The 24,352-nt window shown below is 39.1% G+C and overlaps 2 protein-coding genes across 5 annotated transcripts in view; one reads left to right on the top strand and one right to left on the bottom strand.

The window, feature by feature from the left end:
* LOC117218891 (A disintegrin and metalloproteinase with thrombospondin motifs 15) overlaps nt 1-24,352 on the top strand; it is a 237,748-nt gene that overhangs the window by 159,512 nt on the left and 53,884 nt on the right. For all 4 annotated transcript variants that reach the window (XM_076522590.1, XM_076522593.1, XM_076522591.1 and 1 more), the window contains exon 6: nt 6,781-6,952. In XM_076522590.1, coding sequence (XP_076378705.1) covers nt 6,781-6,952 — 172 coding nt within the window. The remainder of the gene's footprint in view (nt 1-6,780; nt 6,953-24,352) is intronic.
* Rab7 (RAS oncogene family member Rab7) overlaps nt 1-24,352 on the bottom strand; it is a 107,054-nt gene that overhangs the window by 12,297 nt on the left and 70,405 nt on the right. The window lies entirely within an intron of this gene.

Genomic DNA, 24,352 nt, shown 5'->3' on the forward strand with positions numbered 1-24,352 from the left:
AGGTAGGCCGCAGAAAAGGAAATCAATGTTCGTAGAAACAAATATTTTTATTTTGACTAGTACATTGTAATAGACACATACTACTGTGATCAAAAAGTCAGGTGAACTTGTTTATAAAATGTAAATTCTTTATTTATTCTTCCAAATCAATTTCATCCCCTTCAAAGTAATCCCCGTCCGATAAAACGCACTGTTTCCGACGCTTTTTCCAGTCTTCGAAACAGTCGGAATAGTCTTTTTCCGGTATAGCCTTCAAGACCTTCTTCGATTCGGTTTTTATCTCCTCAATCGTGTCAAAACGGCGTCCCCGCATCGGCATTTTGAGTTTGCTGAATCACCAGAAGTCGCACGGAGCCAAATCAGGCGAATACGGTGGTTGCGGAACGATATGAGTCGAGTTTTTGGCAAAAAAGTCGCGAAGAACCAATGCAGTATGACATGGCACCAATCGAGACTTGACGCGTTTGAGACACAAATCATCCTTCAAAATGGTTTGGACTGAGCCAAATGATATTCCAACACTATCAGCGAGGTCTCTCATTGTCAGTCGACGATTTTCAAGCACCAAATCTTCGAATTTTTTGGACGTGGCCCTCGTCGGTAGACGTTGATGGTCGTCCAGAGCGCGGTTCGTCTTCAACGCGTTCTCGGCCCGCTTTGAACTTGTTGTACCACTTATAAACGTTTTTTTGTGCCATAGTTTGATCACCAAAGCCCTTCCGTAACACTTTCAACGTGTCCGCACAAGAATATTCGTTCCGCAAACAAAATTTGATGCAAGTTCTTTGCTCAACAAAATCACCCATTGTAAAAATCGAAAAATTCACTTTTGGTTGTTTACAAAAACACGTGTAACTCGGAGATAATTAAACCTTTTGACAAACAGACACTTGGCAAATGTTACAGACAGTCCTACCAACCTAGGAAAAAAAAATTACCTGCCTTCCTAATGCCCGGAAGTTTTAAATGACAATTTCACCTTACTTTTTGATCACAGTAGTATATAAAGTTAAATTATTGTTTACGTCCTGATACTTGACATCAAAAATGTTCATCTCGGGCCGCGAGTTTGACACCCGTGCTGTACGATGTTGACGCCGTGGGATAGGACACGTTCGGATTTAAAGAATTGTCGTTTTTGTTTTCACGTCGCAACTGAATGTTGTTTCTACGAATTCGAATCTGGGATGCGATTACTAATTTTTTAATTATTATCGTGTTGCAGCTAAATCTGGCTCCGCAGAGCCAACGAGTCTATATTTACAGTCGTCGAATAGACGAATATACAGGGTGATCCGTTTAACCCGAGAAAGATAACCTACGTCGCAGAGGCGCCTGCGAAGACTGTTGATTTTTGTTAATTTTTCATAGAGGTCTAGTGATTTAACTTTAAAATTACTTAAAATATAAAAAAATATAATATAAATGCATTTTATTTTTACAATAATGCCAAACCTTTAAAATGACTAGATTAACTTAAATAAATATCCATTGTTAGTATAAAATTGACGCCTTAGAAAAGCATGCGCCTCTGAAGCGTATGGTTATCTTTTACGTACGTTGTCATATGGTTATCTTTCTAGGGTTAAATAGATTCGGTGGAATATTTCGCGAGGGATTGAAGTGTTATCAAAAATATTAAATGAAGTTATAAAAATTCCTGCAAAAATTGTTTGATGTAGAGGGAGAAGTTAGATGGTATAAACAATATTCCTGTAGGTGCAGTGGTGGGGGAGGTATCGAAATCGAATTAATATTTTTAATAATATATTTAAGTAGAACCCTGTATTTTTTATCCATGATATAGCAGCATTTGTTGAGATGATTTACAATGATATCATTCCATTTAGTAAAATCACACAAATGAAGTGCATATGAGACAGATGATGTTGATCATCTTATTAAAAATGACGCTAATTCGACTGAAACAGATAATAAAAAGATCTCGAATCTCTTGTTATCTTTGCAAAAATTTCTTTACACATCGTCCAGAGCGAACTAGTCGTTCCAGCGTCTCGAAGAAATTCAGCTCGTTCGAACCACTTTTAAAATAGTTACAGTCACGCTCGGATAATCGAGGTTCCGCGATATTAATTTCGAGAGGAAATTGACCATTTTAGAAGCCATTTCCTCATTACATCGTCATGAAACGCACCATGTTATCGAAGGACTTCGTTGAACTTGAAAACATAAATTCCAAGGAACAAGCGTCATCATCTTTTTCCCCAGTCGTTTTGTTTTATTCACGTTCGTTGGGACAAGTCGCGTAAGCGAAACTAGGCTCGAAAACGATGAAATCGCTGGCGGTGGTTCGCTAAGAAGGCGTTGATAATCGATAAGTAACCGTGGCGTGCCCTTCAGCGAGCGGCTCGCATCGTGTCATTACTTGCCACTGCGGCCGATCGGGCTCTTCGACGGCGAACCGAGATTCCTGTAATTAGGAGCAATAATTAATTAGTCCTACGTCCTCTGGCTCTCGTTGGACCAGTTACCTGCTCACTCCCTTTCCTTCGGAACAACTGGTTAATCGATGAAGTTAATTATAAACTTCTTCATTAGACTCGTTTCGAGCCGAGCCACCGTGAAACTGGCTCGTGCAGCTTCCGTATTGGTATTAAAATTAATACTTCTTTCCCGACTGTGTGTCAAGCCGGTCATCATTCTTGCGGTCCATTTCTCTGCTGTAAATACGACGATAAAATGATTTTGTTCCTTGCCAAAATTATAAATAGCGCCGATAGGATCTTTCCCGATCTCGCGAATTAAACGTTTTCGAGCTTTCGAAGGTCGAGGATACTCGGACAGGTGGATATAAAAATCATTTTACAACAAAGAGATGCAAGAAAGATCATTTTACAAAGGTAACTTCGATGTATTCTGATTATTTTTGCATCGATTGATATATTTTGTAAACGTAATTAGATGGAAAAGAGCAAAAAGGAATCTAAGCTTTCGAATTAGAAAGAGAAACGGACGATTGACGAACGCGTGAAAAATCATTTTAATACAAAGACGCATTCGTATTCCGCTGAACGAAATACTGTAGACTGTACTAATTTTCATGAAGCTCGATATTTTTTACGTGCACGTACGACCCTCGTTTTTCACAACATTTTAAATCGTCCCCGCGAATCTTTGTACACGCAGCGACCCCCTATTAATAATTCATCGCTTTGTTCATGCAACGCCGATGGTATCCAAATTCAAGATATTTTGTAGCATCTTAAAATTCGTTGCACAAGCTGATAAGGTATCGGGGTAATGCGGCAGAGTTTTTATGTGAACGATTTTAATGAAACGCGAAAATGTGAAATATAGAAAGACGTGAATTGATATGCTAAAATGCGAACGCATTGACATAACTATTGACAGCTAACTATGAATATCGGAACACTTTTCGGAGTAAATAGAATATACAGGGTGTCCTAGGTTTTAATGTGCAAAAAATTTGTTAGTGTATTCTATGGCACAAAGTAAGGAAAAAATTTTATGTAAACATAGGTCATAACATTTTTTTCTTACTTTGTGCCATAGAATACACTGACAAAGTTTGAACATTAAAACCTATTCCTATTCTGAAGTTTTGTTAGAACTTCTTAATAAAGCTCTATATGTAAACATAGGTCATATAGAGCTTTATTAAGAAGTTATAACAAAAATTCAGAATAGGAATAGTAATCAACTTGCTGTTACTGCGAGCATTGGCTCGAATAGATCAGCACATGCCGTGTGTTTTATGTAAGCTGTGTTTATTAATACATTTCGAAATGTATCAATAACCGTTGTTGACAATACATGATTGACATCGATCGAAGATTCTTTTTTCTTTTTTATTTTTCTTTTAGTTGATTACTATTCCTACTCTGAATTTTTGTTATAACTTCTTAATAAAGCTCTATATGACCTATGTTTGCATGACATTTTTTTCATACTTTGTGCCATAGAATATACTGACAAAGTTTGGACATTAAAACCTGGGACACCCTGTATAATATACGCAGAGTAAATAAATAGTGAACGCGACGCGTGCCGATAACTTTTCATCAGAAGCGGGTCGAGAATTAAACCGATTCGACAGTGAAAAAGGTATTGGGCTCGGTAAATGGACCGTTGAAAGTGTAATTTCGACTATAAATGAGCAACCGTGCAGCCGTATGAAAATTGGAATTTACAGCGGTCGAGGTGGTTATGGGTAATGTATTCAACGGGGCTGGTTTTAATCGATTATTTTCACCTGATTTACACGGGTTCGTCTGTTACGCCGCTTTGCCCTCACACGGAATTTACGTGGGTGGTATATATTTAGCGGGGGCGTCCCGTGTAGCTGGTGTGTTTCACATTCAAATCGAGGAAGTTATGTCAGGACAGCGCTGCATGTATAAATAAATCGTAACCAATGCGATAACTAATCCGCGAAACGTTTCGCGTATCCACGCCTTTCTACCGTCGATTTAATAATAAGCTGTCCAGGTTAAATCGAAGTTTTTCTCTTAATAATCTCTTCCCATAATAGCTGAACTGTTATTCAGAACTTACATTGCGAAACTCGAACTTGTCTACGCGATCCTCAATTTCTGAGCAATTTAACTTCGACCGAGAAGGTGGAATGATTAACTTCGAGAATCTTTTCTGCTTTAACCGTGAAAGCTACGCGACCGATTCTCACGCAGAATGATTCTGTAGATGTTGCACTATGCGACAGTATATTTTTTTACGACTTTAGAAACATTTGGGCACGTGTGAACAAGTTTCAAAGAAGGGCGTGCATCTTTAATGCAATTTCTTCAACTATTTACGCATTAGTTTTGACAATGAAAAGTCTGTGAAAAGGGCTTAATTACGGGATGTCCCAAAAATAGGAGCTTCCTGAGGACATTCCAAGCAACTTTTTCCTCAGCGAAAATGCAATCCGCGGCTTCGTTTGCGAGATATTGACGAAAAACGGTGACCAATGAGAGGCGAGCACGGCTGACGCCCCGCCCTCGTGACCACTGTCGCTGCGTCAGACGGCCGGCGCGACGCGCGATAATCTCGCCTCTGATTGGTCAGCGTTTTTCGTTAATAACTCGTAAACGAAGCCGTGTATTACATTTTCGCAAAGGAAAAAGTTGCTTCAAATGACCTCAGGAACCTCCCGTTTTCGGATTGCGAGACATTTTCGAGACACCCTGCACGCGTACTACGCGATAGGGCGCATCTTCTTGCTGCGGAAGTCGTTGAAAGAACTGAGAATGCAAATTTCGTTCTCGATTGAGAAAAAAAATGACCGAAAGTGTCGATGGTACTGATTACGAAACGTAAAGTCAGTGTTAAACAGCGTAATCAAGTGATCAGGAAATTCTCCGGCTACCTGGGAAACCGTATTGCCGTGCGATATCCGTACGAAGTGTTTCATAAAACGTTATTTCAACGTATGAAAATAATTGAAATATAGTACTTTATGTACGATTTTTCTCCTGTAAGAATGTAAATATCTACCGCGGCGGAAGTTCGTACGATTATTCGTGTACAATACCGTACGAATACTTTCGAATGGTAATAACATTAATAAGAATTTATGTGACTGCACAATTTATTGCGATTGTGCGGCTCCATAAATGTTTTTAATAATATCCTCTGTCGTTTACAATCGTAAACAGCATTTCTATGATAATTTCATGAATTACGCCAATCTATTACTAGCTTTAATAACATTTAACAAACCCGTTTTATGTTCCCGGTACCTGATAGGCAATTCTTGCCGACTCTGTAACGCGAAACGCACAAAGTTGAAAATCATATTTCCCCCTCAATCCAGAGTTCTTCCGAAATTTTTTACGCTTCAACCGCGAAAGCTGCGCGATTGATTCTTACGCAGAATGATTCTGTAGATGTTGCACGATGCAACGGTATATTTTTTCACGACTTTAGAAACATTTAGACACGTGTGGACAAGTTTCAAAGAAGGCCGTGCGTCTTTAATGCATCAATTTCTTCGGCGATTTTCAGAAATTTAATTCTGGATTTTAATCGGAAATGTTTTGCACCTGAAACAATTTTATGGAATCTCTTAAGTACGACGGTATATTTTTTAACATTATTTAAAATTAGACATTGACAAGAATGGCGAGAGCTAATGGTAAAAATTCGTTAATCAGCGTGACGAGGTTAGAATCTCGAGAATGAAAGAAAGTTGAAAATGCATTTGACAACAAATGTTTCGCACGAGAATTTCCATTTATAAATCTTTCCGAAATTCTATGGTATTCTATAGAATTTTATGGAACAGTAATTTTAATCTTATGGAATTTTATTATTTATTATATATTATTACATATAATTATTATACATATTTTGTATTAATATATATATTATAATATAATAATATATAATATTATATTATAATAATTAATATATAATATAATATAATAATAATATATATTATAATAATTATAATATAATAATATAATATTATATTATAATAATTATTATAGTATATATTATATTCTATTATTTGCTGGACCGGTGAAAACAAATTATTCCCCACTTTTATAAAATATCGCAAGGAGAGAAAAACTTGCACGACAATTTGTTGTCAATAACACCAGATCTAGAAACAAATGCGAACTGCATTAAAAGCACAGCCGTAAAAAAACTCCGTAGACAAGCTGTCGGAGTTTCGAGGTCCGGTAGTCGGGAGTCGAAATGTTCGTCAGTAGGTAGCTGCGCGTCTCGTTGAGGAGCGAAAGGTCAATCATGGCGGGGTGACTCACCAAATTTTTGGCATACTTTTTCTTCCAGACGGGCCACGTGAGAACGTCGACGGGAAGCTACATGATTAACCCGGCGGAGCCGTGGCGGGGGAACGACAAAGATTCCCGAGAGTTTTCGCTGCAGCACGCGATCCAAAGGGATGCCAACCACTTGTACGGCGCCGATGACAGCTCTAACAGCAACAATTGCGGTGTAATCGGTGAGTAAAATCTGTTTCGGCACTGTTACTTAGCGACAACAGAGTCGACGCTTCTTCAAAATCTACTGTTTTAGCGCGTGGAATTAGCAAGAAGAGATTTATAACAATTCCAGTTGTCGCTCGATAAACGAGCAATCGCAACGAGTAATAAAATAATAAATAATAGTAAATAATTTATATAAATAATAATATATATAATAATAATAATTATATAATTATATAATTATTATTTATATAAATTATTTACTATTATTTATTATTTTAATATAATATAGTTATATAATTATATAATTTTATAATAATAATTTATAGAATTTATTTTGTTATGCGAAAGAATATTTCAAGGCTTCTTTGCGCTGTTGCACAGCCATTTAAACGATGCGTTGACATCAGTAATATTTTTCTCTATTCATTTATTTCACTGTATAAGCAACTCTGAAACTTGATCACTCGCGCTGGAGATCTTTGACCCAGGTATTGATTTTTTTGTCAATAATTCCTTTTTTGGAGATTGTAAATTATTCAAGATAAGAATACCATCTTATTTAATTTCTGTTTCTTGTCGTAGAGTTAGACAATTTTTGAAATATTCTTCTGTGTGAGTACGATTAGACTTTATCTTGGTTAATTTACTATTTACATATTTTATCTATTTTATTGTTAAAAATATTATACAGTTATTCATACATAGATCTTGCATGCATATTTAGCTCATATCCTATCGACAAAGAATGGCAAGTAGCCAAATTTCAATTGTCTCCATTCCGATGTTATGCTTCTTCTATTAGTGAACTGCCTTGAAACCGGATTTCATGTATCAAAATAATTTATAACTTTTATCTGCGTTCGAGTGGGTCAGAATTGTAGTGACGTAAGCCACGTCTTCAGAAACATTGACTTAGGTACGTCTTGTAAAATAATATGCCAAAATATTAAAACGACAATTAAGATAAATTATAACGTTACCATAAATTAACTTAACTCTAAATTATCTTAACTAAATCATCTTAATTTGATCAGCAAACTATGCAAGTGTTAGTAAAAAATAACACTGCTTAAGAAAAATGTAACTTACTCATTTATTTATCTCGTTTCACAAGAATCGTCTGCACAAAAATATGCCCCCCTTACGCTTTTACAATTAATAAATATTAGGTTGACAATATTAGGTTAACATCGCCAACTTTAACAGCTTATTATTTGACATAACCTTAATATTTTACCGTTCTGTTTCTTTTTGTTCGAAAATGATACATCTCGCCTGTTTAAAGAAACCATTACAAGCTCCAAAAAATATTAAAAATTAATTTCGTTGAAAACAAAAGTTGGTGTTTCTTCATCATCCCCTATACTCACCAAACCTAGCCCCTATTAACTACCACTTATCCCACAATTTGGACAACTTTTTAACAGGAAAACAATTTAATTCCGAGAATGCTGTAAAAATAACCTTCCAGGAATTTGTCATTCGCCAGGGTTTCATACCACCGGCATGATCCACCTGTCGCTTAAATAACAGAAGTCTATAAACAATACGGGTGCATACATCGACGAATAAAATAATTCCCGATACAGTAATGTCTCCCTTACTGACGCTCAGATTGCGCACAAAAATGGACAATTTTGGAAGAGGAAATACGATTATTCGAGCCTTGCCATTACTGTACAGTAATGTCTCCCTTACTGACACTCAGATTGCGCACAAAAATGGACAATTTGGGAAGAGGAGAGACGATTATTCGAGCCTTGTCATTACTGTACAGTATTGTCTCCCTTACTGACGCTCAGGTTGCGCACAAAACTGGACAATTTGGGAAGGGGAGATACGATTATTCGAGCTTTGCGGTTTATTTTCATAGTTATAAATTGTCCACAATTATAAAAACGAGCCGCAAGGCTCGAACAATCGTATCTCCTCTTCCCAAATTATCCATTTTAGTGGACAATCTGAGCGTCAGTAAGGGAGACATTACTGTATTGCTCTTTCAAGCTAATTCTTCTCGAAAACGGAGCCTTAAATAAGAAAATGTTATTCCTTCTTCCCGACTTAGTTTTGCACGTGGAATCACCCTATTGCCGGTTGTACCACGATTTTCCGAACACACTGTATAAATATGCATTACATATGGCGGCTGAAACGTATCGCGGATAGATTGCGCACGAAAATAGACAATTTGGGAAGAGGAGATACGATTATTCGAGCCTCGCGGTTTATTTTTATAGTTACAAATTGTCCACAATTATAAAAACGAGCCGCAAGGCTCGAACAATCGTATCTCCTCTTCCCAAATTATCCATTTTAGTGGACAATCTGAGCGTCAGTAAGGGAGACATTACTGTATTGCTCTTTCAAGCTAATTCTTCTCGAAAACGGAGCCTTAAATAAGAAAATGTTATTCCTTCTTCCCGACTTAGTTTTGCACGTGGAATCACCCTATTGCCGGTTGTACCACGATTTTCCGAACACACTGTATAAATATGCATTACATATGGCGGCTGAAACGTATCGCGGATAGATTGCGCACGAAAATAGACAATTTGGGAAGAGGAGATACGATTATTCGAGCCTCGCGGTTTATTTTTATAGTTACAAATTGTCCACAATTATAAAAACGAGCCGCAAGGCTCGAACAATCGTATCTCCTCTTCCCAAATTATCCATTTTAGTGGACAATCTGAGCGTCAGTAAGGGAGACATTACTGTATTGCTCTTTCAAGCTAGTTTTTCTCGAAAACGGAGCCTTAAATAAGAAAATGTTATTGCTTTTTCTCGACTTAGTTTTGAACGTGGAATCACCCTATTGCCGGTTATACCATGATTTTCCGAACACACTGTATAAATATGCATTAAATATGGCGGCTGAAACGTATCGCGGATAGATTGCGCACGAAAATGGACAATTTGGGAAGAGGAGATACGATTATTCGAGCCTTGCGGTTTATTTTTATAGTTACAAATTGTCCACAATTATAAAAACGAGCCGCAAGGCTCGAACAATCGTATCTCCTCTTCCCAAATTATCCATTTTAGTGGACAATCCGAGCGTCAGTAAGGGAGACATTGCTGTACCTGCAAGTTGTCAACCAACTACGCCTTCTTTTCTACAAATTTCGTCCTCGACAACCCGATAATTGTACACGCAAGCGTCGTCTCGTCCGGCCGGCCGGGACTTAATGGGTTGGCAAAAAGCGAAGCGTACAAGATGTCAAAGCTTTCGCCGTGCAAGAGCTACAGGTCCCCGGCGCGCATACCCAAAATCCTTGAGGACGGGTTTGCGGGCCGAGTGAGGCCCCGCGCCGAAAACGTATTAATAATGCATGCGCTCGGCCCATACACATTAGGCGCACAGATGTACACGTGCACCGGGCGCACCGTGTAGTACTACAAATGCCCGGGCCCCGGCTTCGATACGATACGTATCGTTTTATTCATGACCGTCCCGTTCAGTCGCCACCGTGTCGCACGGCGAAAGTTCATTCGGGCTAACGTAAGATCCGCGGACAATAAATCTGGCAGCGGGAGCTTTTCGGGCCCGCGACCGGTTTCACCGTGCCGATTAAATTCCGTTATTAACGCGTCGTATCGCCGGCCGCGTAAATCACCGGCTCTTTAGCAATTATTTCGTTCGGCCCGCCGATCGTTTCCTCGCTCGCTCTTAATTGTCTCCGCGCCGGTTTCTCCTGTTTTTTTTTTATACGGACCTCGGCGGGCACGGCTCGCTCGTGTTTCGACGATTCCGATACGGGCTTGGCTCCGATGAAAATGCGCTCTGCAAAGCTTGTCAAACTCGCAAATCACGCGACTTTGCAGCAGTTTTTATATCGAAGCGCCGAGATTAATTTCGATAAGGGCTCGTATGCTGAATAGATTTGCGCGTTATCCGATGAATAGAGAAACAAACGCCACTTGCGAAAATGTTTGCTCGCAGTTTAAGGATTTATTCGTACAAGAATTCATAAATACAGTAATGTCTCCCTAATTGACGCCCAAATTGTGCACAGAAATGGACAATTTGGGAAGAGGAGATACGATTGTTCGAGCCTTGCGGCGATTTTGTAACCTTTGACAATTCGTAACTGTGAAGAGAAACCGCAAGGCTCGAACAATCGTGTCTCTTCTTCCCAAATTGTCCAGTTTTGTGTACAATCCGAGCGTCAATTAGGGAGTCTTTACTGTATCGCTTTTGCTTTTTATATTGTCACGCGAAAATCCTCTGTCGAGATTACTCTAATATGAGACCCATTTCTTTAAGAGCTCGCAGCTCCCGAATGAGAATTTTTATCGAAATTCAATACACGCGTTTTGCAAGTAAGATGCACAGAATGCGCAAGTATACGTATCGACTGTAAAGCCACGCCATAAGTTGTACAGTTTTCACTTATTGGTAAAAAGTTCTCGTAAAAAAAACGAAGGAAATTGTGCTGTACTTATAGAATGACCCAATCTATTTAACTAATAAACTTATTGTTCCCTAGTCGAGACTGTAACTTACGTTACTCTCGAGACTATCGTTCTCATTCATTCATAATTATCACAGTTGTCAGGCTCGTCGCGTTAATGCTAACGAAAATGAAGCATCTCCGTGCGCGACGCTAAACGTAGACATTCTTTTTAATTGCCGAGAAAGTTGGATCAACAGCAATAAAACCGTAATTGCCACTTGGCCAACGTGAATTGATGTGTTTATTGATCTTCATTGATATTTTTCCGGGACTCCGTTTCAATTATTAAATAAACGGAGAGAGGGAGAGAGAGATCGGATCCGACCGCGACCCCTCCTAAAATGAAGATTTCTCGCTGACAAATGCTTTCATCTGCTTAGAGAATCACCACTTTAATTGACGGTTGAGAATCTTTTAGTTCCATTATCCTGTCCCGACGGAGCCATGCCCTTTCCGAGCCCCGGGGCCAGCTCGTGCGTATGAGTTTAGAGAACGTTAACCCTTCGCGGACGAAAGCGGTTGGCAGCCCTTTTAACGCAATTACGGATTCTCGGGGACTCCAGCGAAGAAATTTACTATCTGACGAGAAATGTTCTATCGCGTGTTGAGTTTATGCCATTAACAAGTGCATATCTTTAGCTTGAAAATCGACGACAATTTCTCCGCTATATTAGTCTCGATAATTAGTGGCCAATGAATGTATTGGAATGAAACGACGTCAAGTTGTTACACAGAAATGCAGATGTTATCGTTCAAATCTCGCAACTTTATTATTGAAAAAAATGTACCACGTGGTTTGGCAATGTCAGCCTTAATGTACAGTTATTATATATATAATAATATATAATAATAATATAATAATAATTGGTATATTAGTTATTATTTATATTTATTATTATTATTATATATATTATTATATATTTATTATTATTATATTATATTATTATTATATTATTATATATATTATTATTATAATAATATTGTAAAATATAATCGTATTATTCTTTTTATAGTTGTCGACAATCGGTAACTATGAAAACGAGCCGCAAGGCTCGAACAATCGTATCTCCTCTTCCCAAACTGTCCATTTTTGTGCGCAATCTAAGCGCGAATTAGGGAGAAATTACTGCAAACTTAACAAATTAAGCAAACTATCTACAGCTCTTTAAATCTCGCATAAATGTTCGAGCGAAAATGATGAAGAAGGAAAGATTAGGCGATGAGAGCGTTCGTTAGCTACCTTCGACGAACAATTGCTTTCCTTCAAAACCAGTAGAAATGATCGCATTATGCGGTCAGAAGATCGCAGACACGAATGTCAGACAGTCAATTAAATCAATTATTTGCAATCAGCTAAACGGATCCTTGAAGTAAAACGGCCAAGTTGCAGACTTACCGCATTTCGTACGTGGGCCAAAAAGGAACAGAGAACTTCCGCGCCCTTCGTCGGTTTGCAAAAGGAAAACTGAGGAAACCAGTCACGAATGGCCAGAAAAAGTATCTGTTCGCTCAGAAAGACGCATAGTGAGGTGAAATGATGAAGTCTCGTGTCAAGATCGAAAAACTTTTGACAGGAATGAGGATGAAACGACGATCTTCTCTTTACGTTGAAACTGAAATGTCACATAAAAGGAAAGTAAAGAGAGCGTAACATTTTTTAATTTAACATTTCTAAACCTTGTAAATTTATGTTAAACTTGCGATATTCTAAATAGTGATTTATCCAATATCGTGTACAGTTGGACCTTTTTAATAGCATGTTACATATCATCCAGAACCTTGACAAAAATCGATTTAAGTCAAAAAATCTAACGAAATAATTCGTCGAAATAATTCGACAACCTTCGAATTGTTTTCTTAATTAATCTTGAAGTGGCAGATAAATCTCGCGACCGGATTTGTCAAAATATAAAAGAAACGACGTGTAACATGTCATAAAAATAACCCAACCGTTCATGGTATCGGATAAATCACAACTTTGCTGAAATATTTCAAGTCTAACAGAAATGTTCAAGATCAAAAAATGTTCGCGACACATCGTAACCGTCTCTTAATTAATGAAATGTAGATCGTCGCTTTATCTCAGTTCAATCGAAAGTTCTCCGACCGTTACACAACTTCGTCACTTCGCCCCATTGCGCGACGCATTCCAATTACGCAGTCGACTAATTGTAAGCTAACCGTTCGTGCCTTCGACGAATTCGCGAGCCGTCTTATTTTCTACCGCGTCAACTACGAAATAAGAACAAACGGCGAACAATTTCAACGCCCTCCAGCATCGAGTACAAGAAGACGACGACGAGGAGGAGGAGGAGGAGAAGAAGGAGGAAGAAGAGGGGTGGGAAGCACGAAGAACCATGAATCTCTGGCAATCTCCGCTCGAACGTTAAACAGCACATAACACGAGAAGTATTATCCGACAAAAGGACCATCGTCGTCGCTGAAAGTCACAACAAGCGAGCTGCGTACGATCGCATATCCCAGGCGGTCGGGCCGGGGCCGGGCCGGGCCGGGCCGGAGTCGCGCGGCGATCGTGGCCTAATCTCGTTTCAAACTGAAGGGCGTATCCGCGGCGCTGATTCGAGCGGAGAGGTCGAGGAGAGGCATTAAGAGCTCTGGTAGCGTACTGACGACCACCTGTACCGAAACAGGTTCAGCCATTTACGGATGCCCTCCGGCGAATTCTGACGTTCCATCGAGACAGCTTGGCGACGCGAGTCCGCGCGCGGACAACGCTGTGCCGAATTTCACGACCGAGCGTGTGCCTCGCAACGCGTCCTTTCGACTTCGACCGCCTTTGATCGCCACAAATCCTTCCAGCCCGATACGAAGATAACAGCAGCGCAAGCTGAATGAGTGGAACTTGCTGAAAAATCTTTGAAAGGTGTCGGTAATAACAATAAGAAGTTAATCTTGCGATCGATAATAACGATAATAAGCCGATCAAAACTTTCTAAGAAGTAGCAATGATAATAATAACAAGTCAATAAGTGAAACTTCCAGAAATATCTTTAAAAAATAGATATCACGTATTGCGTCTTACGATTTTAATAAAAATCTTTCTGGAAACACACATTTTTTTGAATGAAATAGAAGATTTTATATGTATAAATAGAATATAATAGAATATAACAGGATATAACAGAATATAACAGAATATAACAGAATATAACAGAATATAACAGAATATAACAGAATATAACAGAATATAAAAGAATATAATAGAATATAATAGAATATAACAGGATATAACAGAATATAACAGAATATAACAGAATATAACAGAATATAACAGAATATAACAGAATATAACAGAATATAACAGAATATAACAGAATATAACAGAATATAAAGGAATATAACAGAATATAAAGGAATATAATAGAATATAATAGAAGATTATGTAATTTTATATATTGATCATAATTAATGTATATTAATTTCAAAATGAAATATAAAGTCAGTTTCCTGTGGCCAAGATAATGTTCACCAGTTATTCATCAATTATTTTCTGATAACTGGAATAAGGAGAAAATTTTGATGCGTTCTTTATCACAAGAATAACGCAGACATGCAATTAATGTTCGTTGCTCTAACTGCTTCGTCGCGTTTTAAACTGTTGTAAATTCAGAAAATTTGTTCTCAATCTATTTCTTCTTTCTGATGCAAGAGAAAATTGTTTCGTTAAGACACATCTACAATTACACAGCATCGATATCTATTTTCCTACAATTATTATCCAAACAAAAAGAAGAATTTCTGTATAAAATACGCTATAAGAACAATGTTAATACGTTCTTTAATGACAGAAAATCCTTGAAATATCGTGACAAATTGAAAGAAAGAACGAAACGTGTTCATAATGTTGTAACGAAACAATATAAATCTTCTCGAAGATTGAATAAAAATAAAGGAGCATTTTACGAAATGAAAATAACACATTGAAGTAATAATAATAATAACAATAACAACAACAACAACAACAACAACAACAACAACAACAATAATAATAATAATAATAATAATAATAATAATAATACAAAACCATCTTCTTCTCGTTCAAACCAGAGAAATGGTCGTACACATGATACACATATAGCCAAGCTTTCTCTAGAATGAGGCCTAGAAACAGATTTGAGTTACTGCTACAAATACTCGCTTGTTACAACAGTCTTGCATTATGTGAAATAAGATTCTTGATAGGTCAGTCCGGCCGAGAAAGTTCGTGTTTACTGGTTAACTGGTAGCTAATGCAACGTATTCATCGTGCTTTACATAACCAGTCATGAAAGTGGAGCCCTAAGGTTAAAGAAAACGCTTAATCTCTGACAATTTTTCGAGGTGTAACACCTTCAGTTATCAAATTCACGCGGAAGTCGGCGCTAAATCATGCGCGCAAGAGTTTAAATCAATTATGCATGGGACTAGTTTTTACATAATCGTGAACGGTAACGCCGGCGCGTCAGCCTAACACGGGAGACTTCAACGCGCGGATAGAGCAGCGCGCACGGGAGACTTGAACGCTTGATAGCGGTAATTTAGGGTTGTCAGGAAAGCTCGTTCCGTTTCGCAATTAGCACGTTGACTGCCAAGCCGCTTGCGTACGAGCGACACCGCTCTTTTAGCAGATTTAGAAAGGAAGTTTTCTTACGATATGTTCGTGTAAACCGGACGCTTTAAAACTTTTTCTTTTTTGCAGCGCCGGGAGACTGACGTAGCAATGAAATAAATAGCCCTAAAGCGCTTATGTTGCGCACAGTAGTTAATTCAGTAATTCGCGTTTACGTTGCCTACTCCATAATTTGAAAAATTAAGTCATTAATTCAAAAATAAAACTTAAAAAATGCTGCTTCGACCTGCTTCGATATACGCTGATCAGTACACTGCAGATTTCGATGCAAAATAAAAATGGTCCGCATTGATTATATAGATCAGAAATATTAAATAAAAAGGTGTTTCTTCTCGCATCAGTTCGGATAAATCAAAATAAACATAACACTATTCTTAAGCTCTTGCAACATCTTCGTTGTCCACCGATCATAGTCAAATTAAAGCCAAAATTCTTGCAATCTCTTCATCGTTCGAAACGTCTCCAATATCTGTTTGCCGTAGACGCATAAAATCCGCGGTCTGTTTATGAATCTTCGAGTTGGCTCGTCGAAGAACCGAACGCCGAAATCGCTCGAGGAGCCAGCGATCATTTCGTTCGTGAAACGCGAAACGAGCTGCTGTCATCATTGGTATTCGTCACGTAGATTTTCTTGTTTGCCTGTCGAAATCTTTTTCCCCTGGATAATCAGGCGATTTCAGTTCGTTGCTCGGAGGTGCAGAAGGGCTGGTTCTCGTTCGAAATTCGCGCGTGATTACAGGTTCATCGGCTTAACAGGTTTACCGTGCCCGAGGGCCGATTTCAGCCGGTGGATCCTCGATCGATTGCGATCTCCCGCCTACGTGCGTCTACGAAACGCGAATCCTTCTTCTCGGCTCGCTGTCACGCGGCCCCTCGCTCCGTCGCTCGCCCGTGAATCCTTCCCGGGGATCCTCTTGACAAGCTCTTGACTTCATCTTTTCATTACGCCAAACGAGAAGCCGACGTTCAATCTAAATCCCATCAAAGGAGAATCCTTAACGCGCAAACAAAAATATCAATTTCGGCCGAGGTAAACATCGCGGTGCGGAGATTACACGAACTGTCAAGTCTTCTTCGTTCTGCTCGGACTGCGAATATTCGGAAATAGAACGATTCGGAATGTATGGAATGTACGATAATAATTGCAGAATTTGTACAATGACCTGTGGTCGAACTGTTGCGCCGCCAATGGCGTGGAAAATGTTTAGCTAATTACTCGAGCAAGACGAGCTAATTCGTTGATCGTGTTCTTTTAATTCTTTGGGGCACGTTAAGATTAAAAATGTCCCATCTTTTTATATTCATACGTTTTATATTTTAAACGCGCCATCTTTAATATTGCAACTGTTGCATGCGCATTCATGAATCCATGTGGCACGGTGGGATTATTTGAGTCCCACTCTGTAATAACGAATTGAATTGAATTATTATTATTCTTTTATATTATGCGATTCCTTTGTTAATAAAAATATACCAATTTTGGTTAATTTAAAACGCGAGGAAATTTCTGTACAACATTTCTGACTAGTTATCAGGTAGGAAGTCCTTTCTTTTTTTGAACAATTTTAGCAACTAATTCTTTTAATCGGTCTACTGTTTTAAAGCTGACTCATTCGTTTTTGTCATAAGTGCATAAAGTCCGCAGTATATTCACAAGGTATCATTCGATAATGATGCTAAATTTAAAGATTTATTGTCGTACATTCCAGCAAATATTTTAAAAATTAAAAGATAAAAATTGCTTCTCCCGAAAATTATAATTATAAAAAATATAAACGATTATATTTGCCTTCAACTTGCTTCGAAAAGAATACACATATATGAGCCGCTTATTTTGAAAGTGGCATAAGTCACTTTTTCAAAAAGATCGAGTTAATGATAACACTAATTACAATTGAACGGTATCTTTTCATTAAAAAAAAAAAAGTGACTTATGCCACTTTCAAAATAAACGGCTCATATATTATACATATTATTATATATACAGTATATTATATCACATATTATATTATAATAACATACAAATAAAATTATACGATCAAAGAAAATAATTGCATTCTGCAAGCAAATATCTGATTGCATGGTTCTTTGTTGCTAACAAAACACGCGTGTACACGTGTAAACGCAAAATCGGAAATATCTCGAAACGAAGACCGCGTGATTTAGCCCAGAAATAAGAAAAAGAACGGTCGACCGGATTTCGAAGAAGAGAATCGAGAAAAGAAGTGGGACGAGAAAGAGAACGCGCTTCGTAAAAAGCACCTTGGGCAAGGGGCGCCCGGATAAATGGAAGGCGTGGTGAGATGCAAAGATTTCTTTGTACAAAGGGGGCGTGTGCCGTTCGAGGGTGGGCTTTCGAGGGCAGCCTGGTCCGGGGCTAAACAGATCGCGGACCCTAACAGCGCGGAGGGTTAATAACGATTGAAAACCGAAGGTAAGAGGGTGCGGCCGCGTAATCGCGCGATGACCCGCGGCTATCTCGGTAATTACCAATAATCGCGGACGAGATGCGCTCGCAGAGTTATTCCCTTCGTCTCGGGGATCGATGCCAATGACCGTGCAAGGAGTACCTGCCTTGGATGATACACGACGCTCGGCTATCGTTGCGCAATGATACGAGGAATGATACTATTTGCTTCGGTACGCCCGTGTACCTGCGCCGGTTGCATCTTATCGGGATGCTTGCGATCGATAAGCATACCGGTTGTCCCTGAATAAATGATACACGACGGAGTATTGACTGATTGCGTCGTTGGCAGTGAATTTGAACTCTCGTGCAAGCGACCTCCGATCCGTCGATATTTCTATTTATTCAACCCCTTGCTCAAACGATTTCCTTCGCAGCTGCGGCGACTCGAATGTAGCATTCGGACAGCCTTTAACGCGGAATAACTTTTCTGTAATTGGGCCAAACGGTCTGAATTTTTGTTTCGTATGTTGGAGTTAAGATTAGCTTTAAGTTAACTTAAGATTAACTTAAGATTAACCTTTTAGATGAAAGGTTGTTTTCAGAAATTGCAATTTGTTGGTATGACAGAAGAATTAAGAAATGATGTTTCTTCGAACTTTCTTGTCCGAGCCTGTAACGAAAGTTTAACAAATGTGTTTTCTAGATCCTGGTAACTTATGTGCATACATAAATTAAATTATATACATTGCTATGTGCGTAACAATATTAGAAAAAAAGTTAACGCATGCTCCTACCACGTACTGCGATGTTCAAAGAACATTTTCGGCCTATAAATTAATTTTATCTGGTTTTTAAACTGCTTTCGACAAGATTCCCTGTAAAAGTTCTCTATGGGGTTCGAGTCCGTCGTTTAAGTGGCAAATTTTTTTGCCGGAACCAATCTTCCGTTTTCTTCGCATTATGCACTGCAGCGTCATTTCATTATTATTTATATATTATATCATTTCATTATTTTACATTGTTCAAACAAAAAATAAATGAACGTTTGCGTCTGTTATATAAGTTGTCCTTCTCTTTCAATAATTCCGTCATATATTCAATTTCCTTTTTTAATTTTATTAGCAGTCTTTATTTTCGTATTATTCCCAAATTGTCCAATTTCGTGCGCAAACCGAGCGCGAATTAGGGAGAAATCGCTGCAATAAGTTGGCACCCGACTGCGGCCCAGAGCCCGACGTCGCGTCCACACCTTTTGGCGCGGCCTGTACGCGCCGATGGTTCGGTGTCAATAGAGAGTGCGGAGAACCCGCGTCACTTTTCGCTCCGAAAATGCCGAGCGTTGCTTAACAAGCAAAAAGATTGGCAGGCGTCGCGCACGGTGCCGTGCCGAGTCGTCCGCCAAATTCGCCGGAACGATCCGGTAGACTGCACGGCGCCGGGTCCACGTGGTTCTACATACGCCGATCGAAGTTATGCGCGCCGTTCCGTCCGACGGAAGATCGATCCCGCGATATGCAAAAGTCATTGACTCGCCGCGATCGTCCCGGAATAACGGATACGGCGATCAAGATCGAACTCGCGTCGCGCCCTTCCCCACGTCCCCCCCCGGGCACTCCCCCCGCGTCCCTAACCAGTGCCCTCCGTCTTTTTCCTTTCTCCGGGTTCCCCGGACTCGATCTCGATCTACCCGATCGCGACACGATCCGATGATCGAAGGGAGAAGTCGTGTTATTACAGGTTACCGGCGAAATGACAGCCATTACGTGACCTTTCTCGATCACCGGCGGGACCTTAACTCGCTTATCGGCTTTATTGCATTCGGAATGTGCACGTTGACCGGTTATTTTTCTCACGGCCGATTCCACGTGCTGCGAACGCGGATGCTTTCTTTTTTTTCTTTCTTTTTATCGGGCCGTTTAAAGCTTCGCTCTCGGATATCGTGTAAACGATGAAACAGTTTCTTTTTTTAATTTTAACCCTTAGGGGACCAAAACTATTTATTTCCAGTTTACACACTGCCGAGTCCAGACTGTTTTTCAGACGAAGAGAAATTTTTTACTGAAAATTTTTGTATCGAATATAGAGAAAAGATATTCGTTTTTTTAAATAAAACTTCCTTGATATATTTTCATCGAAACAATCGTGCCTATTCTTCCGATGTTTTCTGCCAGATTTTACGGTTTTATTGATTTCTGCCGCGTGTATGGCGGCATTGGACCGTTAAGGGTTAACATTCCGCGTCGAGTTAAATGTTTTTGGCATAACGCTTTAAATCGTTCGAAAGAGGATGTTTCGTTCTACCGGAATCGATGATTTGTTTTTTCGTTCGCGTTGATTTCTGTTAATTTTCAGATCATTAAAGCGGAATGTCACGTTGAGAAAAATGAGCATTTTCGACGCCTCCTTCTTTTTGCTTTCAATCGAGGTTCTAAGGCCGCAAAAGCTGCTCGCGACATTTGTGCTGTGTACGGAGAGGGTGCCATAGCTGAAAGAACCGCTCGCGATTGGTATGCCAAGTTCGAAAATGGAAATTTTGACCTCGAAGACGCGCCTCGTTCTGGCCGTTCAGTTGCGTTTGATCAAGAGCGATCGAAGAAACTTTTGCATGAAAATTCGCGTCGAACGACAAGGGAACTGCCAGAGGAAATGAAATGTCTCCATAACGCTATAGAGAAGCATTTTCGCTCAATTGGGAAGGTTATTTAAAACATACTTTTAAGAGCTATTCTGAGCAACGTCGACGCACCTGTGCAAACCGACGAAAAGTTTCGTTTATATCAAAGAATATTCTTTGCGACGAAAAATGAAATACAAAGCTCGGAATTTAATCGATTTATTGGGTTGGCAACTAAGTAATTGCCGATTTCAGTTATAGATGTCTCTCACTCCCATTTTTATGATATCCGTAAATGTTATATTATAAAATTACTATTATTATTATTATTATGTTATTTTTTATTATCCGTGAATGTTGGCAACTGGACAAATTGAATGCAGCGGTCAAGGAAAAGCGACCACAATGCTATAGTTAGCTTGCTGACTTTTTTAACACCCAAGAAATATAGTTCAAATGTTATTTCAGTTTTCTAAAATGGCACCAAAGTGGTACCACCGGCATACAACAGATAGTTTTTGCATGGCACCAGCGTGATGCCACCGGACGGCTTAGTGTTAATATTGAAACCAATAAAAGGATTAGCTTCAGTCTCAACGAGGAGGTTTTGATAATATATTGGGTTGGCAACTAAGTAATTGCCGATTTCAGTTATAGAAGTCTCTCACTCCCATTTTTATGATATCCGTAAATGTTATATTATAAAATTATTATTATTATTATTATTATTATGTTATTTTTTATTATCCGTGAATGTTAGCAACTGGACAAATTGAATGCAGCGGTTAAGGAAAAGCGACCAGAATTGGTCGATCGTAAAGGTGTCATTTTCCAGCAGGACAATGCTAGGCCGCACACGTCTTTGTCCACTCGGCAAAAATTGATGGATATTGGTTGGGAATTGATGTTACACCCACCATATAGCCCTGATCTCGCGCCATCGGATTACCACTTATTTCGATCCCTGGACAACTCCCTTCGTGGTAAAACTTTTAACGATGATGACGCTGTAAAATCTCACTTAACTCAGTTTTTGGCCGAAAAGGATCAGACTTTCTACGAGCGTGGAGTTTTCAAGTTGTCAGAGAGATGGCAAAAGGTCATCGAACAAAATGGAAAATACATTACAGATTAAACTTCGTTCCAAGTAAAAAGAAATTTTTTATTTCATTGAACAAATCGGCAATTACTTAGTTGCCAACCTAATAGTAACGCGAACGGATCGTAAAAATGTCGCAAGCATCCCGAAGCATCGACTCAACGAGGGTAGTAAAAGGTTCGCCAGACACACACGTGATCGCGATAATTGCTAGTTCACGTGGCAGCCTTCATACCGGGATTTAGAAATTCGTTGGTGCACTTGCGTTGCGATTGCAACACGGAATAAACCAAAGATGTTATTAGAAAGCCGTTTCCGTGTTATTAACCGATAAACTGCGAATCAAGTTGTCCCTGTCTCCGCATATATTGTATCGGCGATAAAACGAGCGCGCGCGCAGAAGACGCGAAAAACATGACAGACGTAACAGCGAATGCGACAATGTATCTCGATGGGTTTCACAAAGCCCATATCTTTACGGGCTTTATCTTCTTCCGCGACGTATTTGCACGGGAACTGCATGACTTTTGATTATACAAATTACAGGGATGTTCGTGCTGCTCTCGAATCGAGTGGAACAAAATGTTCGATAATTGCTGGAAAGCTACATTGCACGCTGTAATTTCGTGTGAAAGTTTGCATCATCCATAATTTTTAGGTATCCGCGCCGCTGCCAACCGTATCCTCGAACCGTGACTAAAATTGAATGATAAAAACGGTCGGTCTACACGTAGTTCATCGATTGCTTGGAAAGAGTGTTGTAGCATGATTTTGCATCATTGTCCATAATTCTTTAAGATACATCGAGGTCTTGTGCACGATTATTAATCTAATATTGAGAAAACATTTTTTGCAGTTTTTGGTACCGTTTCTTGATAGAAAGAAGTACAAAGAAACAAGATGAAGTATCAAAATATTTGATTGAAATACAGTAAATTCTCCCTAATTATATTATATTATATTATAGTTACCAATTACTACAAAAAAAAAACGGTACCGCAAGATTTGATTAATCGAATCTCCACTTCCCGAATTGTCCATTTTTCTGTACAATCTGAGCGTCAATTAGGGAGAATCTACTGTACAGGATGTCCCAAAATTATGGCACTTCTGGGAAGAGTGGGGTTCCTGAGGTCATTTAAAGTAACTTTTTTCTCAGCGAAAATGCAATCCGCGGCTTCGTTTACGAGTTATTAACGAAAAACAGTGACCAATGAGAGATCGCGTAAGGCTGACGCCCCGCCCTCGTGACCACTGCCGCTGCGTCAGACGGCTAGCGCGACGCGGCATTGGCGGAGCGCTGACCGCGCTCGCTCTACGATTGGTCAGCGTTTTTCATTAATAACTCGTAAACGAAGCCGCGGATTGCATTTTCGCTAAGGAAAAAGTTACTTCAAATAACCTCAGGAATCCCTCGTTTCCCGGAAGTGCCATAATTTCGGGACACCCTGTACATAGCACTGCCCAATAGTGCTTCATCGAGCGTTATCCGTTGTCTCTAGTTTACTTACAGTGATATTAATAAATTGCGTTTTTTTACATCTTTCTACAAAATAGAAATTGTTTGGAAAATACTGCAAAGTTCAGATTGAGTTACTATAAATATTTAGTTACTCTTCCTAACAATTTTAACCCTTTGCACTTGACTGGTCACTCCGACTAGACACTTAAAATTGTTACATAACGTTTCAAAATAACTTTAACATTATAAAATTTATTTGTATCTTAAAAATGGTTAAAAGTGCAATTGTCGCACGATTCAAACAAGTCAATTTCATATGTATATATATACATATATAAATAATGCACTTAAGTCATACGAAATAAAAGTATCGTAAGTCAAAAGAACTATTTTGAATTCAGTGTTAAAACGGCTTCGAGTGCAAAGGGTTAACAACGGGGATCTGTCGTGACAGTATTCTCGTCGATTCACTTCACCGTTTTCTGTTTCATCACGGTCCACTAATTAACAACGCCAAGCTACGATATTCACGAGATTGGCCTAACGAAACGACGTCCCTACGAAACTACGAGAGGACTTTTGAAGCGATCTAATGCATATTCACGACGACTCCAAAAAGAACTATCGAAACGTACGTTGACCGGTGTTCCAGTTGCGAGTTAGTTTAATCTACTCTCTCGCGCGAGCGAGCCATCCCGGCAGCTGCCCACGGGAGTGAAATATCCTTGGGTGTATCGCGCGT

This window comes from Megalopta genalis, chromosome 6 (genome assembly GCF_051020955.1).
Source record: "Megalopta genalis isolate 19385.01 chromosome 6, iyMegGena1_principal, whole genome shotgun sequence".
Classification (NCBI taxonomy): Eukaryota; Metazoa; Arthropoda; class Insecta; order Hymenoptera; family Halictidae; genus Megalopta; species Megalopta genalis.